This window comes from Leptosomus discolor, chromosome 1 (assembly GCF_034619465.1).
Source record: "Leptosomus discolor isolate bLepDis1 chromosome 1, bLepDis1.hap2, whole genome shotgun sequence".
Taxonomy (NCBI): domain Eukaryota; kingdom Metazoa; phylum Chordata; class Aves; order Leptosomiformes; family Leptosomidae; genus Leptosomus; species Leptosomus discolor.
The window spans coordinates 208084578-208103770 of NC_141391.1; the positions used below are offsets into that span (position 1 = coordinate 208084578).

At 38.8% G+C, this 19193-nt stretch overlaps 1 protein-coding gene across 5 annotated transcripts in view; it reads right to left on the reverse strand.

The window, feature by feature from the left end:
* Positions 1-19193, reverse strand: part of CACNA2D1 (calcium voltage-gated channel auxiliary subunit alpha2delta 1) — a 428163-nt gene that overhangs the window by 350935 nt on the left and 58035 nt on the right. For all 5 annotated transcript variants that reach the window (XM_086474480.1, XM_086474471.1, XM_086474465.1 and 2 more), the window contains exon 3: positions 1071-1187. In XM_086474480.1, coding sequence (XP_086330606.1) covers positions 1071-1187 — 117 coding nt within the window. The remainder of the gene's footprint in view (positions 1-1070; positions 1188-19193) is intronic.

The following is a 19193-nucleotide window of genomic DNA, read 5'->3' on the forward strand; positions in this document are numbered from 1 at the left end:
ATTCCACTGAACAAAAAAGGAGCTTAGGACGACCAGCTGAGTAGATGTCTACAGTTAGGTGAATTAATCCCTCTTTCTTCTCTCTTTCACTTTAAATGACACATGCAAACTCATCTGCAAGTCAATGTGAGTATGTAATTGCTCAGGGAATCCCAGTCTGTTGTTCCATCCTTTAAACCTATTTCTAATAATTCTACTCTGTATAAAGCATGTTTACGAATTCATCCAGATCCCCCCGTGCACATTTGGTCAGTAACTTCTGAAAAGCACTCTACACTCTTATACAAGTCAGAGTGATGTGAGCAGGAATCATAAAAAGCAATTACCCAGGTTTGGTGTCTTATGGAATAGAAGCGAAAGGGACTGCTGACAAAAGCACTTTAAAGAAATAGCTACTTCTTATTTAAAGAATAAAGAATTGTAAGGTTACAATGCAGTATGATATTCACACTAATAGTTCAGGATTAACTTTGCTGATATGAAACATGATTGAAATACAGATTAAATTAGCAATTAGGAAATAGAATAGGTATGGAAATGAATCTGATTCACACATGGCTACATTTGTTGAAGTGAAGAATTAGTTACTACCATCAAGAAAGACTGAGTAACTAAAAAGACGAAGAGATCAAATATCAACAGATGTAGTTAGCAATAATACCCTATCAGGACTTCAAAGATACCATTAATTTTAAATCACATTTAAAAAAAGCGCTACTTCTTGTTTCCCCAAGATCACTATTGACTGTAGAGTACAGTGATCTTCAAGTCATAAACATTCATGTGCGTCACTTAGAGGAATATTTTCCAATCTACTTATAACTTGATTTGTTACTTGGACATGGTTCCTAATCTGTCCATCAATATTACAAGCATCTGCCCTATGCCAACAAACTAATGAGTTCATTTTCTACCACGAAGTCACGAGCCATCTTTCTACATGTCATGTCCTGTACACATCAGGCTGACACTGCCCGTAAGTGTACAGGCAGCAATAAAAGCATGTTTCAATAATAAGCAAATATTTTTTTTAAAATGCTAAATAGAAAACCTAACCCATTTGTACTCACCACCAAGGCTTTAGACCTGTTACTCAGAAGTTTTTCAATGTCTCTGGCTGCAATTTCCACTAGCTGACGAGGGTTGTTTGCTTCTACAGTATACAAATCTCTGTTTTTCAAATAAATCTGCAAGAGGAAAAAATGGATATAAATCAAAATGGCCACAGACATTCAAAATAAGCAAAGTGACTTGACAGAACAGACATTAAGATGTCCTCTGTTCTTACTGCAAAGCTTCAGAAAGACCATTGCTAGGAAAATCCAAGCATGCGTTGTGAAAGAAACACTTCACCTTTTTGTCTGAGAGGTAGAAGGTGTCACTAAAAATAATTCAATAAATCTTCAAAACCGATGGTTTCTAGTGATGGACTATTCAGCTTCAAAATGCTCAAGGAATCTGATTCCCATAGAGTGCTGAGAGAAAAGTAAAGTGGAGATCCTTTAAATGACTGAAGTTGAAATCAAATACTTATTGCTGAATTTAATTCTTCCTTGAATACTGAACAACAAAGATACCATTTGAAGTAAATCATTTAAGTTATGCTAATGTAATCAGTTTAGTCCCTTATCTATTTATCCACAAACGACGAAAGGAGAGGAAGAGGAAGAAAATAAATGAGAAAAGAGGAAAAAGAGGAAAAGAAAAAAAAGGGGGAAATAGGGAAAAAAATGAGAGAGGCAAAAAAATGGGGGGAAGAGGGGAAAGGAACTATAATAATGTTTCTCCTCTGTCATGAATAAAGGTTATCTCTGGTGAGGAGACATTAACTGTTTCCAAAGCAGAACAGATATATAAAGGAGATAATTCGATTTGTTAAACAACGCCACTACAATGAAATACACACAACCACAAGAAGTAAAGTAGAAAAAAGTAGCAAGAAATCCATTTGCCTATCTCTGTCCTACTAGAATCGGATAAAGAAAAAAATATTTTTTGGGGGGGAAAAAAAAAAAAGGGGATACCTTATGGCTAGATGGGCAAATGGGGAAAACTAATTTATGCAACCAACAGATGGCTTGAGTTTACTCAAGTACTCTGCCTCTCCGCAACGCTGCCTGATGGGGCCTGTGCTGTCTCCCAGGGAGTAATTCCAGGCACAGCCAGGAATGGGTCCACGCTAATGCACTGGCTGCCATCCAGCACAAGAACCGAGAAACCACAGACCAGACAGTCTACCAGCCCCACCAGGTTTCGTGGGTTAAAGCTATGGAGACATTACAGAAACTCACCAAAATATGTCCCTGGTATTTGTAGCTGATGGGTACTTATCACAAATAAATTTCTGACAGCTACAGTTACAGCTGCAAATTTTTTATCAGGCATGTCTCATAAGCTGTCATAGGTTTTCATCGCTTTTGAATTTCACATCACTTCTGTTTGGTTTTGGGTTTTTTCCTTCAGAAGTACAGTCTTTCCTTTCCACCAGTAACTGAGTAAGTGGAATATGCTTTAATTCTTCATATCATAGCAATTATTTAAAAAAATCAGTGCACCATAAGCAGAGAACCACTACAAAAGAAGATAGTTTCCCATGAATTCATATTATAGTTTGGATTTTTTTTAATCTTTTTTTTGAGGACAGATCTTAATAGTAGAGATGGCCAATTATTAATCAACAAAACTGGAAATAAAAACATTTTATCCTAATGATCACTATGGATTTTCTTACATTTTTCTCTGAAACACAATAAATTTGCACAGTCAGCAGTGGGATTCAGAGTTAAATTGACTGTAGTGACCAGAAGAGCCTTACAGTCCCTACAGGCAAGGCAAGAGTAGAAATCAGTTTTATAGATCCAGATGGAAATTTCAGAGCAGCATCTAAATTGGACAGACCATCAAATCTAGCAAAAACTCTCAGGTTTTCCCATCATCAGCAAATATTCACCCTGATCACGTAAGGAACAGACACTGGAATATGGGTGTTACCAGGTGTTCATGTCTTACTCTCTGAAGAGAAATGTAGTGCCAAATTCTTTAAACTTCACTTGTGACTATATGAAGTACATCTGCATCAAAACTTACTAAATTTAGAGAGGAATGGTCACAAGATTTTGAAAATATGCTATAAAAATGTAAAACAACTTTCATGTGTTTTTAAATAATAATTTAAAAAATAAATGTAAGGCATTCAATTTTCAATGTTCAATTTTTTTCCTATTTTTTTTTTTTTTCAGATTTGTTCATGCAATTGCTTTTCATCTGCTACTCAATCATGAAAGCAATAAGGAAATTTAAATATAATTCCTTTTCATTTGGGAGTTTCAATTAGCCAAAAAAATCTTAAAATTTGGAGAAAGCAGCAGTTCATTGCAAAAATGCCATTTCATTGTAATTAAATTTTTCACTCGATATTATAAATAAACATTAAGAAGGCCACAAGCAAAGAAAATACACAGTGGGGGCACAGGCAAATATATGCTCAAGTAATGCAGGTTTGGGGCAGGTGAATGATAGGGACAACTTGGAGACTGCACTGACCAGCTACACAAGGGCAAGCGCTGTAGTGCTGATTCTTTGACATCTTTAAGTACTTAGTGAAATATGGTTTCTAACAGGCTGTGATCTAACAGCCTCAGCAGAAGTTAAGGTGATTGCCCACTGCGTTCACACATCCATGATTTTGCACCCCACGAACCAGAAACACAATACAAATTATTTATTGGACCTGATCTTTCAATATAGAGCAAGTAAGCCATACTGGTAAGGGATGGAGAACCTGGATGGAAAATTTACGCTTTCATCCCTGTATTTAATCTGTTCCTACAGCAAATATATGATCCTATAAACCCCAATTTGAAAACACTAATTTTTCACATACCCCATTCCTATAGGGAAGTTGTTCCCATACCTCCAAGCTTGAATGGTTTGAAAGCTGCAGACTATCAAAGCATGGCCTAGTGGGTACATTTGTAGGAAAAAAATAAACATTTTCGTTTTTCTTACACAGCACCAGCTACCAGATTAGTTCAAAAGCCTGAATTATTTAACAAGGAGATCACCACCACAAGAGACGGGACTCCTATTCATACTTCAACTTAAAACCTTTATAACAGGAATGGCGGGTCCTACCACTGAGAAAGCCCAACTCCAAGGCCGTTTTCACAAGCTGTTATTTGTCAGTGAGTTAAAAAAAATAAGGAAAAAAAAAATCAGAAGAACCCTCCTAAAAAAAAATATGTCTCTTGCACAAGATTCCACTTAGAGTTGAGTCAGTGATTCTTTCTCCTCCTCTTCGCATAACCCCATGGCAGGGCTCAGAGCACGTTATCTCCTCAGCTTCGACCGCCGGTGGAAGATTTATCCCACAAGCTCCTAAACAAAAGGCATCACAAATAACTTGGAACTTCACACATTTCTTTATTTTCCTAAAATGTGAGACCTGTCTCAACTACCAAGGAACAATGTCAGAAATATTCACTAAATATTTAAAAGGTGCATACATAATTTATTTGTTGCTTGCTCCCCTTTTCTTTAATTCAGCCATAGAACTGCGGCAGTTCAGCACAACAACACATGGGGAAATTATATGCGCTTCAGGGTTTGGCACCCTGTGACAAACTTTTCCTTCTCCAAGCCTCCCACCTAGAAGTCAAACACAATTAGCAAAAGCTCATCTCAAATAGCCATAAAGGGTCTTATTGGCAAAGGGGTGCTCATTCGTCTTTCAAAATGCAATTTGGTAGGCTCTGTGGCTTGTTAAGAAGAGCTAATTTGAATACTTCTTATTAAATTGCTTTGACCAAGTGAATGCAAGTTTCTGTTGGCTCATTTTTAGTGCTTTAATCACTAATGTTTTGCTAAAAGCTCTCCAAATTGTCAGTAAAAGCCTACCACTTCTCACAGAATAAAGCCTCATTGCATGACTAAGTAAAATCTGTAAGGTCATAGCACAAAAAATACTTTAATTTTTTTCTCAAGTCAATAGACATGCACTTCTTTATTCAGGCAAGAATGTATTAAAATTGCTTTCTAAATGCTGAATATATACTGTGGTATAATGAACGGCAAGGTTTTAGGGGAGACAATATGATGGGGAGAGTCACATTAAGATGAAAAAACAGAAGGAGGACAATAGTTGAATGTGGTAAAGATTAGAAAAACTGCCAGCTCCTCAGCAGAATATGCCCCTCTCCACTCAGTCTTCAAGGACATGTTTATAAATCTCTCACAAAGAGACATTCTCTTTGCTTTCTATAAGACTTTCAAGGGTAAGTCAAACATTTCTGTACAAATTGCGAGAGAATGAAAGATGCGCCTTCATCTCATGGCTATTGCTACATTGTGACAGGCACTGGGGCCTACATTTAAATTTTATTTAAATAGACCTTATGCTTTATTACATTCAGAAAAAGTTCCTGACTAATAAATTTCCTGTGCATCAGATCTGCGGTCTTGGCACTGTTTACACAGACTACCCAAATAACAAGGAATAATAATTTCTCTTGAATTATTCTAAACTACGGTAGAATTCCTTTGCCTGTTTTTTGTTTGTTTTGACACTTTCGGTCTCCCAGTTTAAGAAACAATGGAGTCTTTTCTTCAGGCAGTGGTAACCTGGCTGAGGGCCCAAACATGGGACACGAACATGCCAATCTGTGTTTCATCACTGAATACTTTCATGGACATAGAGTTCATATGAGATATGAGACAAGATCTTCAGAAGTTCAAAACCAGAATTTCAAAAGTTAACCAAAACCACTGTATTTTTTCCTACCTTGAAATATGCTTTGGAACAGAGAAACAAAATAACTCAAGAATTCCAGTAATACCTATCTATACAAAGTAAATCTATTGACGTTTTTATTAATTCAATTCTACTTTCAAGATCAATTAGCTCAGCTAGGCTGATAGGACACCTCTGTCAACAATCAATGCTTTATAATCATTCTAGACCAGCTGGAGATTACCACAATGGTAAAACTACTGCTTAAAGATACTACTGAGCTTGGGACCCCAAATCAACCAAAAGTTTCTGGTGAGTCTTCATCTTTTCTGAAAGTGACTACACCAAAATACAAAGAGTGCTTGTGAAATCGTGAGCTAGGATTTACAAGGTTATATACTAAAGTAATTAACTTATTAAACACACTTTTAAAATCCTTCAGAACAGAGCAAAACTTAAAGGTTTGTAAACTATTCTCTTCCTGATCACTCCCTGCTTTTGGATGACCTCCCATGGCCAATTTCCCCTGGTCCTTCCAAAAAGTCTCTTGTTTTCTACCATCATGGGGCACTAATAGGCCTCAATGACCATGACCTGTCTCACTGGGAACCTCCGCCTGCACCCCTGCCCATAGGATCCACTTTAGAGCAATCCTTGGCTGCAGGACAGGTATGCCTATCTCCAGCCCTACCCCTTCAATCGACCTTGACCCTATGCCATAGTTACTCCATCTCCTAGATGGACCCCCCAGATGTATGTTAAATCTTTTCTGTAGTCCTGTCACTTGGATGGATGTTAGACCCACACTGTATCCTGGTCTCCAACCTGTCCCTGGCTCTGTCTTCTTCTACTCCTGACTGGAGGCCCTGGATAAACCTAGACTTCGTTCATTGCTTGACATGTCTGAGACTGCTGACAGACCCCATTACCAGCACCCAGCTCCCTTAAAACTGTGCAGTCAGAGTTCAAAACTCCCCTCCGTCCCTGACTCAGGTTGAAACTACACAAAGGAAACTGTTACCTTGGAATTAATTGCCCAGAACTGGAGGAACTGGGGAACGTTTTTCTCAGGTGCTTGCATGACTTAATCTGACAGCATGTTCGGAGCCAGCACTTCTGAAACGGACACCTCATGCACCAGCAACTCCAGATTACTTACTTGCTGCAGCACAGTAAGTCATAAATGCAGAGAAGTAGCTTAGGTACAGAGCTGCCCTCAAAGTAAAAGAGCATTCATGGTTTTGATTGCTGGGCAGCAAGATGCAGAAATACCCCGGTGTGTGCAGGACACTACTGGGGTCCAGCCCTGCCAACAGGTTCAAGATAGCTTCTGAAGCCCCATCCAGGGCATACGGCTTTGGGTGCCACTCAGCAGTAAACTTGGTTCTCTGTAATGTGTGATTCTCTGCTAAAACCAGTAAGAACTCAATAATGATTCTTGCTCTTTGCTAACAGTTGGGGATTTATGTAGCTTTGAGATTTCTAAACCTAAGGCTGAGCAAGTACCCAAGTCACCTTTATAGTTACTGAAAGGAACAGGCACTTCCACAGGTTTATTTGTTCTGATACAGAGTATTTCTATCTGCTCCTTAGATAGAAAAAAGAGAGGACTTTACAATTCTTGAAGTAAAATCCTTGCCTAATAAACCATATCAGAATATTAAGTAAAAAAATAGCTAATGGAAACCCTTAGGAGTTTTTCTAATTTATACATCTACTTCAACTTGGCCCAGGATGTTGGTCAGCTTTGAGCTCGTTCACTGCTCTCCATTCTCCCTCTCCCCATCCAAAAAAAATCATACAGACTGACCCCCCCAAAAATTCAGTATTTCATCCTGGGGAGAAAGGAATCATCTAGCATGAAAAAAGAAGCACATTTTTACTGAAATTTGGAGTAATGTTAAAATTTTCAAAACAAGTATATTGACAAAATGAAATTGTTTTATAAATGATATTCAAAATCACAAACCATTTCAGTTTTAATAACTTTGTTTAGCTAACAAAGTATCACTACTAACACCCACATATTCACTTTTTTTTTTTTTTTTTGCTTCATGAATGCCATGAAGTTATATGTCATGATGTCATTTCTGTGAGAAAAGCATTGAAGGGGAGCCATTTGACAGATACTCAAACATATGAAGAGATCTTCGGAGCAGGAAAAGTCAGAAAACAGAAATAACCACTCAAATCCATGTGAGTCATTATTATTGCTAAATTTTTATTACTGTAGATATTTTCCTTTAACTCAAATTCTTAGTGGTCACAAACAACTATATAATCTGCTCAGAGGTAGCAAATTCTATTCTCTTACCATCTTATCCTATTTCCAAAGTTATACTAATAGTTTCTGTTTCTAATACATGCCAGAGAAATTTTTTTCTCACATTTCTTTTCTTTGAATCACAAGCAATCCATGTGATGCATTGAAAAATGTTCCTTCCCAAGGAGCATTCTGTATGTTCAAAGAAATCAGCCTGAGTATTTTAAGTATGTCTTAACTCTCTGCTACATATGATGTGTAAATAAGATTACAACTACTCCCTAGCAACTCACAGATGCCTTCATTCTTGAAATTCATGGCAGCAGCACAAAGGAAAAAACCACCCCAACAGATTACTGTAGCTGTTGCTTTTCAGAATCATTTGCCTGATCCCTGACGGCTGTAAAGGTCTGGGATGACAAGTGACAGGGCAGCTGATGTGTCGAAAACCATGACCTATCACAATAGTGATGTGCACATTAGGAAAAAAAATATCAGAGCTAGTTCATTCTGAAGGAATACATTCAGGCTGAATTCTGCAAGATGCTGGGAACACTTAACGCCTCAGTTAACATCAGAGAGTATAAGTAGTGCCAAAGTCAATTGGTTCACTCAGGTGCCTACTCGAAGGAAAGCAGATAATCAGGTATACTTTGTAGGATGGAATCATCAGACATTTGATTGTTGATAATTAACAAAGCAGTCTAGAGGACTTTAAAATTAAGAAGTAATTTTTATAATTGTCACTTTGTATTCAAACCTTCATAGAACGTGAGTTCAGTTTTGTACTTCTGCTATTTTACAAATATAAAAAACAGATGTAAAAATCCCTTTTTGTTAAGAAAAATGTATTTTAAGGCATTCAGTTTTGTTTCATAGTGATAGCAATACAGTATTAGATAATAAAACGACATCGTTTATTGATTTCACAGCAGTTTTAGATGAGGCTTTTAGCTGAGACAGGATCAGAACCCAAAAATCCCAGCTCATGATGAGTACAACATGTACAAGTGAATCTTTCTTGTAACAGAGGAAGAACAATAGGAAGAAAGTGTTTCATGGTTTTTTCTGCATTTCTGGCATATTTTGAGGTGAGAATTTATGTAATTTTTCAAACCCATTTATTCATAGGAAATTTTGTCCTGCCTTGGCTGCTCTTAATGCAATTTAACACCTACTGATTCTCTTCCCAAAGGTAATTTTAAGTCACAGGGAATCAGCAGAGTCTTTTTGGTCTTTTACTAACCATAGGACTGGGAAACGGATTAGCTATAATGTTCAGGATTTTGTTGATTTTGGTGTATGGGTTTTTTTAAGGAAAATTTTTAACTTGCTGTCACCTTCTACAAAAACCATCTGAACACAAGCACCATTAGGACAGATTTTATTAGTGTTAAAGCCAATGGAAAGTTATAAATGAACCAAGAACAGTGCTTTGCTCAAAGATTATCCAGATCACCAAATAGTAATTAAAATTATGGTAATATTAGGCCATTCATTCCCTTGAGCCTGAGCAAGTTTTTTTAATGCTGACACCTATTTTTAGTGACTAACAGCTGATTTTGCTTGCTGGAAGAAGGAACTCTTCAAAATGCCAGTTTATTGCTAAGAGAGCAGAGGGAGAGTAGCATCTGCAAATAATAAATGAGGTTCCCCATGTTTTGACAATCTCTTAATTTCCATTTGGATTACAAAGAGAACTTGCAGATGTGTCTTCAAAATTCTCAGCCTGCATTTTTAAAAGTGATGTAATTTTCCTGACATCTCTATACTGGTTAGCAATGTGTAAACTCAACAGAATTTAGTTTGGAGGATTCTATTTTTAATGCCTGCAGCCTTGGTATTTGGTTGCACACAGAACATAGCAGTGGCAGTGGCATACTCAAATGGGACATAACTTTATAAATACCGTGTAATAAAAAAAAACTTATTGCTGTACTTCAGGAATCTCTAACCAGTCTAACCCAGCTCATACATTATTTTAATTCTGGTAAATGGACTCCAACTTCTCAATGAATACCTTAAAAGCCCATGTTTCACTGTACCAACCCCCTCATAATTCCATTCTAAAAGTAATCCTGACCTTACTTCCCTTCACACCCCAGCAGACAGCAAATTGGTGTCCTCGCCTGAGAGATGAGGCAAAAGACACAAATGTAAATAGTGTACAATAGCTAATTTATGATTAGAAAGAATTCAAGCATTTCAGAGCACCAGCCTCACACACAGCCCACTCAGCCAAACTTTCTGATAAACTATCTATTTCATTACACATTACTGAGGGCACGTAAAAAAATTAGAGTTGCTTCCTTGCTTTCAGATTTTTCTCCTTCTTCTCTTCAGAAAAACAATGTAAGAAAATGACACTTTTGAGGAAAACTGCAGTTGTAGACCTACCAGAACCACTCATAAAAATGGCCTGAACTCAGGGAAGTTTCAGCAAATATAAAACCAGTAACTCAATGACGATACAAGAAGAGCTTCAACAATTTCAAAATACTTGTTTGGTTTAAATTTTCATTTCAGGATGACATCAAAATCTAGTTGTATTTGTTTTATACAGGTAAAAAGTCTTCTCTATGTTATTTTATGTTTTAAAATGTGGTTTAAACTTTTGTTCCATTGAGGACAACAAAAAGAGACACAAGGAGAAAAGAAAGGATACAAAAATTCTCTAACATTTGAGATCAGTCATAAAGACCTTCACTGGGTGGCACAACTTATTGAATGAATAGGAAAGTTTCCTTAAATCCCATATTCAACTAATTTAAGCACTTGCTTTCCTTCCTTAGAGCACTGGAGAGTACACCTAGGGCACACACTGAACAGCTTTAGTTATGCAAGTTGTGCCTACGAGTGTTGCAGTATTAGTTACATTTTCCATTTTCAGGGCTGAAGAAGAATGGAGACTACACACTGATGTATTGATATTTTATAGGTCAGAAGTGTCTTAAAATTCAGGGTCAAAATAGCGACAAACTCATCAGAATCTATAGCAATCAGAACATTCAAATGAAATTCAGACTTACAAAGTCCATAGACAAGACGTCCAGAGAAATGTAAACTGAATGTATTTATTTGGGTTGTTATTCTTAAAATCAAACCATCTTTAAAAAAAAAAAAAAAAAATCAAGTTCTCACATTTCTTCTTTGCATTTTTCTCAATCATAAAACTCCACATTACTTCAACCTTAACAAGGGTGAATGAAGTAGATTCTGGAATGTGGCCATATATCCCCTAGATCCATCTGGTAGTTCATCAGAGAATAGCATGAGGTATGAAACTTTTTGCCTTTGGCTAAAGCATATTCAAACTGAATCCAATGTGATAAATATAGTATTAAAAAAAAAAAAAAAGCTGGTAAAAATAAATGGAAATTTCAATTCTATGGTTCAGCTTAATATTTTTAATAAATAATTCAAAATTTATATAAAGCCTTTGCTAATTCAGCCCATTAACTTTCTGATTTTAAAGAAACAGCCAAATAAATATCATGCCAATCATGGAGAAAAATAATAAGAATGAAAACATTTACTGCTAACTTGTAACTGCCTTTTGAATCAGGAATTTCAGACCATCTATGACAGCAGGAAAGACTCATCCAAACACACAGTTTATATTAAGTTCAAGTAAGCTGTTAAAGCCTCCCCTTGCACTGACCTCTATATAGTTAATGAGGAGAACAAGGCAAGGTATATATGACAGCTTCTATAGGTAACAAGCTAGCGGCATGCCTCTCTCTGCAGAGCCTCTAGAACATAATACTAACTCACTAACAGCTAAAATCTGCAATGATTTTAGCACTAGTCCAACAAAAAAAATATACCTAGGTTATAGCTCCTTCTGGCAGAAGGAAGCTTTCCTGAATATCCCTGCTCCAGGGCAGTTCAAATCAGAGACCAGTCTATCTTACAAGTCACTCATCTCAGTTAAACTCTAGAGACTGATCCAAGACCTGAAAAGCTAAAAGCATGGACTGGGAATCTGCTGCCAATCTGAGCACTTCAGCAGACTCACACCATCTGTGCATTAGGCACATAGACCTCACACTGAGCAATGGATGAAATGTGCTCATGCAGAACCTCGGCTGCGTGTTCGGCAAGAAAGAGCTAATTATTATAAAATAGCATTCAAGAGATAAAATAAATAAAAAAAATTCTAACAGTTGCTAGTGGACTCATTCTGTGAATGGAACTCATCGCCACGTATCAAATATCTGCATGTAGCTCTCTTTCATATTGGAGGAAGAAACAGTATTTCTATCTCAGTATGTATATCATTTAAAGGCCAAGTCAGTCTATATGGGTTCACTCTACAGCTCCTGGGACTGTAATAACAGCATGCCCCATGAACATCATGCATGGGTTGTTTCTGCAGCGATGTATCAAAAAGGAAACAGATTCAGAGACTAGGTTTCCTTGGAACTGCCTTTATCTTCTGTTTCATTCAATTATGCCATTGCTTAAAAAGGTTACACTGTACAAGATGGCATCTTTTTGCCGTAACAGTTAGCTCCAGTGTGTTTGTCATGTCAAAGCCCTTAATACAGACCCACATTTTAATACAGCGTTTATGTAAAAGAGGATTCTCTTCAATCAGTCTGGAACAGACAAGCTTGTGCATTGCTATAGGGCATGTTCTCTACTCTAAGGTCTTCCTTTCTGGGTACTGCGGGGATCCCTCCCTCCTCTCTCCTGTCCCTAGAGGTATTTTAGGCACTGGAAATCAGAATCATACTTGTTGTAGTTTATTAGATTAAAAGAGCTGTCAATTAGCTTAGTCATGGGTCTTTGCTGTGAAAGGTCTAAGTAAAAATGGAAGCTGAGCATACTTCCATCAAAATGTGAACTACATATTTACTTAATTCTGTAGTTCAGTAGGCTCTTCACCTATTTTTTCTGCATGCTGAGGTAATGGTTTGTAGGAAAAGAATGTGACTTTAGACATTGTGTGGTTTTTTGTCTTTATTAAGACAAAATGCCTACTGATAAATGAAGCTAGTGATATAAGATACATCCTCAATATTTGTTTTGCTACATGGATTTTAAAATTCTATTAAGTTGCTGTATATTCCTTCTTATTTTTTTCTAAAAGTCTATTTGCTCTGTAGAAACCGCCTATGATTCACACCACAGCAGTTTCATAATGCCTAACAGCATAGAGAGTTCACAAGTAAGAAAAAGTCACATGAATCTTCTGAAGTTGAAAGGACAATTACCTGACTGTTTTTTTCTATTTTATTTAAAAACACAATACTTACAACATTAAAGGACATATACTAAGCTGTGTCTTTGTTGAGGGACATTTAAAGAAGCACACTGGACGTCTTGTACCTTCTTAAAGTTTTCCTGTGTATCCTGTCCTCCTGCTTTCAAGTCTCAAGTTCTATATACAACACCTTCTTATAAACATTCCCTTTGCTCCTCTAAGGAAAAAAAATCTGTTCAATTATAGAAAGGACCCAATACTACCCTTTTCAGCTGGGCAACTACAGCAGCAGGAAGATGAAGCTATAGCCTCTGTTTCTTGTGCAAAAATGTTTGTTTGTTTTTTGTCAAAGTGCTTTTTACCTGCTTGAATTGTAAATTAAATGTTGTTACGCATGATTCTTAGCAAACGTAAATCAGTGTAATCTACTGAAGTCAGTGGAGCTCTGCCAGTTTTCAACCAGCTGAGTATTCTGGCATCTTGAATCCTGACTTCCTCCCTTGTTGAAGCAATCTTTGCATTACTATAATGAGGATATTACATTAGTATTAAATCCAAGTTGGAGTTCTCCCAGATCTTGCCTAAACTCCTAATACTGTCCAAAAAAATAGCTTAAAACTATTTTTGGAAGACCATTTTGAGACCATTCCCAGACAGTATAAATAAGACTTGAAGGACACAAGGAGGAACTACACTTTAAGCATGATCAATCTTGCTGATAACAGAACTTACGTTTAGATGTTACTAGTATTTGTATCGATTCATACCACCAAAGCAGTAATTTACCACAACCAATTCAGAGGAAGAATGATCTGGAGTTAAAGCTCTAAATGGAAAAATGAAAATCTGAGCTCAGTTCTTGGTTAGATCAGGATTGTCTCTATGTGGCAAATATCAATTAGTGAGTAAAGTGCATCTACAAATTAAAGATTATGTTTCCTCTGTGCACCACAATAAACCTCAGCTCTCACCTGCCTCTCCATCTCCTACACGTATCCATTTTAACTGTTCCTTATACTCCAGTTACACTGGTTTGCTTGGGTAGGGCTATGGACAAGTGTAGCCTCAATGCAGAACTAATTTAATGGCATCAAGCTTTCTTCTGCAATTTTGCTTACTACAGGCATTCTATTGCTGTCACCATTACTAATAAGAGAAAAGATGTGTGAAATGTCCATTTGCATAAACATATTCATATTTTCAGATATGTAGACAGTATTGAAGTAATTCACTAAATCGATTCCCAAATATTTTCTCTTTTTTAACAGTATGTAGAATATTCATGAGTATATTATCATGTATCTTCCCTATATTTTTCAATAGTTGGGACTAATGAAAGTTGCAATGGTTTACAATGGCTCTATTATATGTGCAAAAGCAAGAGGAAGAGGGGTTTGTCACTAGGACAAGATTTCGATTCCAAGTCACTGTAAGAAATTTGTCAATAAACAAAGAAAAGGGAATTCACTGAGGAGATTCCTCTGCTTAAACATTAAATTGAGTACATACTGAATGTAAACACCTTAAACACAAAAAAGCTCTCCCCAGATCAGATATATCAGACTTTTACATAGGTACTGATCTCAACAGGTCTGCTCTTCACCTAGGGCAAAAATTAGCAGGGCTCATACATAGAGCTTTAAACTAGATTTGAAGGGGGATGGGGTTGTAGCTGGGTTTGCTTCAGCAGGGCAATGTTCTAGTATTAGGCCTCCCATCACTCTAGTGTGAAGTCAGTGTGCTCAGCTCACTCCCTCAAATACCTCTATACCAATGCACGCGGCATGCGAATAAACAGGAGGAGTTGGAAATCTGTGTGCGGTCTACAGATTATGATCTGGTGGCAAACACAGAGACATGGTGGGACAGCTCACATGACTGGAATGTGGTCATGGATGGCTATGTCCTTTTCAGGAAAGACAGGCCAACAAGGCGAGGAGGTGGAGTTGTTCTTTACGTGAGACAGCAAGTATAATGTATGGAGTTCTGGCCAGGGATGGATAAAGGGCGGGTTGCAAGTTTGTGGGTGACAATCAAGGGGCAGACTAGCACGGGAGACACTGTTGTGTGTGTCTATTAGAGGCTATCTAATCAGGATGAGGAAGTTGATGAGGCCTTATACAGGCAGCTGACAGCAGCCTCGAAATCACAGGCCCTGGTACTCATGGGAGGATTTTAACTACCCAGATATTTGCTGGAAGGCCTATACAGCTATCCATTCACAGTCCAGGAGGTTCCTCCAGTGCATCAATGGTACTTTCTTGATGCAAATGGTGGATGAGCCAAATAGGAGAGGAGCACTGCTGGATCTTATATTCACTAACAACCAGGGTCTGGTTGAAGCGGTGAAGGTTGAGGGCAGCCTTGGCTGCAGCAACCATGACATGGTGGAATTCAGGATCTTGTGCGGTAGGAACAGAATACCAAGCAGGATCACAACCTTGGACTTCAGCAGGGCCAAATTTGGCCTTTTAAAGAAATTGCTAGAGGAAATCCCATGGGACAGGGCACTAGAAGGTAAAGGGGCCCAAGAGAGTTGGTTTATATTCAAGGACCACTTTTTCCAAGCTCAAGATCGGAGAATCCCAGCGGGTAGGAAATCAAGAAAGGGAGCCTGGAAACCCACATGGCTAAACAGGGAACTGATGGGCAAACTCAAGTGGAAGAAGAGAGTCTATAGATCTTGGAAGGGGGAGATGGCAACTTGGGGGGAATATGACTGTTGTCAGAGCATGTAGGGAGGCAACTAGGAAAGCTAAGGCCTCCTTGGAGTTAAGCCTTGCAAGGGAGGTCAAGGAAAGCAGCAAGGGCTTCTTCAAATACATTGCAGACAGAACTAACACTAGGGGCAATGTAGGCCCACTGTTGAATGAGGTGGGTGCCCTGGTGAGAGAGGATACAAAGAAGGTGGAGTTACTGAATGTCTTCTTTGCCTCTGTCTATACTGCGGGAGACTGTCCTCAGGAGCCCCAGACCCCTGAGGCCCCAGAGGAAGTCAGGATAAAGAATGAGTTTGACTTGGTTGATGAGGACTGGGTTAGGGATCAGTTAAGCAAGCTGGACATACATAAATCCATGGGCCCCGACAGGTGCTGAGGGAGCTGGTGGAAGTCATTGCCAGACCAGTCTCCGTCATCTTTGGTAAGTCTTGGGGAACAGGTGAGTGCCTGAGGACTGGAGGGAAGCAAATGTCACCCTAGTCTTCAAAAAGGACAAGAAGGAGGACCCGAGTAACTACAGACCAGTCAGCCTCACGTCCATCCCTTGAAAAGTGATGGAAAAACTTATCCTCAGCACTGTCTCTCAGCATATCAAGGATAAGAGTGTCATTAGGAGCAGTCAACATGGCTTCACCAAGGGGAATTCATGTTTGACCAACTTGATAGCCTTTTATGAAGATATAACCAGGTGGATAGATAATGAATGGTAGTGCAGTGGATGTGGTTTATCTTGATTTCATTAAAGCATTTGACACCATCTCCCACAGCATCCTTGCAGCTAAACTGAGGAATTGTGGTCTTGATGATCGGGTAGTGAGGTGGACTGTGAATTGGTTGAAGCAAAGAAGTCAGAGAGTTGTGGTCAATGGGACAAAGTCTAGCTGGAGGCCTGCATCTAGTGGATTCCCTCAGGAGTCAGTACTGGAACCAGTACTATTCAATATATTCATCAATGACCTAGATGAAGGGACAGAGTGCACTGTCAGCAAGTTTGCTGATGGCACAAAACTAGGAGGAGTGGCTGACACACCAGAAGGCTGTGCTGCCATTCAGTGAGAACTGGACAGGCTGGAGAGCTGGGCAGGGAGGAATTTAGTGAAATACAACAAGGGCAAGTGTAGAGTCTTGCATCTGGGAAAGAACAACCCCATGTACCAGTATAGGTTGGGGGCTGAGCTGTTGGAGAGTAGCGTAGGGGAAAGGGACCTGGGTGTCCTGGTGGACAGCAGGATGACCATGAGCCAGCCATGTGCCATCATGGCCAAGAAGGCCAATGGCATCCTGGGGTGTATTAGAAGGGGTGTGGTCAGTAGGTTGAGAGAGGTTCTCCTCCCCCTCTACTCTGCCCTGGTGAGACCCCATCTGGAATAGTGTGTCCAGTTCTGGGCCCCTCAGTTCCAGAAGGACAGGGAACTGCTGGAAAGAGTCCAGCACAGAGCCACAAAGATGATGAAGGGGGTGGAACATCTCCCTTAGGATGAAAGGCTGAGGGAGCTGGGTCTCTTTAGCTTGGAGGAAAGGAGACTGAGGGGTGACCTCATTAACGTTTATAAATATGTAAAGGGTGAGTGTCAGGAGGATGGAGCCGGGCTCTTCTCGGTGATGTCCAATGACAGGACAAGGGGCAACGGGTGCAAGCTGGAGCACAGGAGGTTCCACATTAACATAAGGAAAAATTTTTTGACTGTGAGGGTGACAGAGCACTGGAACAGGCTGCCCAGAGAGGTTGTGGAGTCTCCTTCTCTGGAGACATTCAAAACCTGCCTGCATGCATTCCTGTGTGATCTATTTATTCTATGTGGTCCTGCTCTGGCAGGGGGGTTGGACTAGATGATCTCTTGAGGTCCCTTCCAACCCCTAACATTGTGATTCACCTAACAAGACCTTCATTTGAGTTTAGTGGTGTTTCAGATTTGAATTTTTTTATTCCTTTGGAAGTACATATTACACTAAGTTTTACAATCTCTTTGTTTAAGAGTCTAAAATCAAATTAATTGAGAGTTCAAGCAGCGCTCCTATACCTTTCCACAATTGCCAGAAGAAAATATTTCACAGTTCTTCAGAACAGACCATCCTGCAGCACAAAGATCCACAGACATCCAATGCACATACAAGCACATGTAACACTGATGAACCCCAAGATATCTTTAACAAGTTATGGAAACACCATGAACTAGCATGGCAGTTGCTAATTGAAAAAACCCTGGTTTTTGAAGAGCTAATTCACTCCAGCTGAAAAATGTAGCAGTTGTGCTACTTTGAGAGCTATCTTGGACACTTTAGAAATCTTCATATTCAATTGTATGAAGCAGACACAGATTGTAACTTCAGCTGAGTTAGTGGAACTTCTTTCCCTGAGTCCAGGGAGAGGTTGACCAGGCTGCAAAATGCTTATCATGTGTTGCATGTCCTTGCTATGAGCTTTAACCTCATCACTTGGCCAAATTAAAATTGATTTTCCCTAGAACAAGGCAAGACATTCCTCCCACCAAAAATCTTCCTGACCAACGCACAGCTTTCCAAGCCTACGTATGCCAGTACTACAGCTATTCACAGAAAGTCATGTCTACTATTTTATAATAGGAGCACTCTGCTCCTTTTCGTATTAACCATTCTACCTTTGGAGGGAGGGGCAGAAAAACCAAGCAAACGTATTTATTTTTTTAGGTTTTCCAAAAACATTAAGATTGCAGACTTGGTCCAAGCAGTTTTGGAGTTAGAAGAAGCAGTAAGTGAGAAACAAAGCTGGAAATTCAGTCTGACTTAATTTTTTTTAAGGCTTGAGCAACTGAAGGCAAGTTCTGTGAATAAAAGTGACAGGCATGCAAGCATGCTGTTTTTCACATCTTGTAGTCTCCATTTTTCCAAGATCATGGTTCATTTCAGAAGAGATCTGGTTAAACATTAATAGGCAGTGAGCAGGGGAAAAAAAGGATGTCATTCAGAAATGGGAAAGCAACAATAGGCTGTGAACAAGAGGAAAGAGGGAGTGGCTGCGTGGCTCACACCTCACAGCGCTTTGCATTCCCCCTTGCAGGCAAGAGAGCTAATTAAAACGTTGTGGTTAGAGAAAGACATCATGCCATTTAGGTCAAACAAACAGCTTTGATATAGACAGATATTTTACATGGAAACACCTCCCTTTCATGCTTTTAATCCTAGGATTACAACACATATTGATCACTTTGTGGATACCCTCTGAGATAAGTTATTATTTGCTTGAAGTCTACTATAAATTTGGGCTTTCAAAAAGAAACTTACCTACAGTATTCA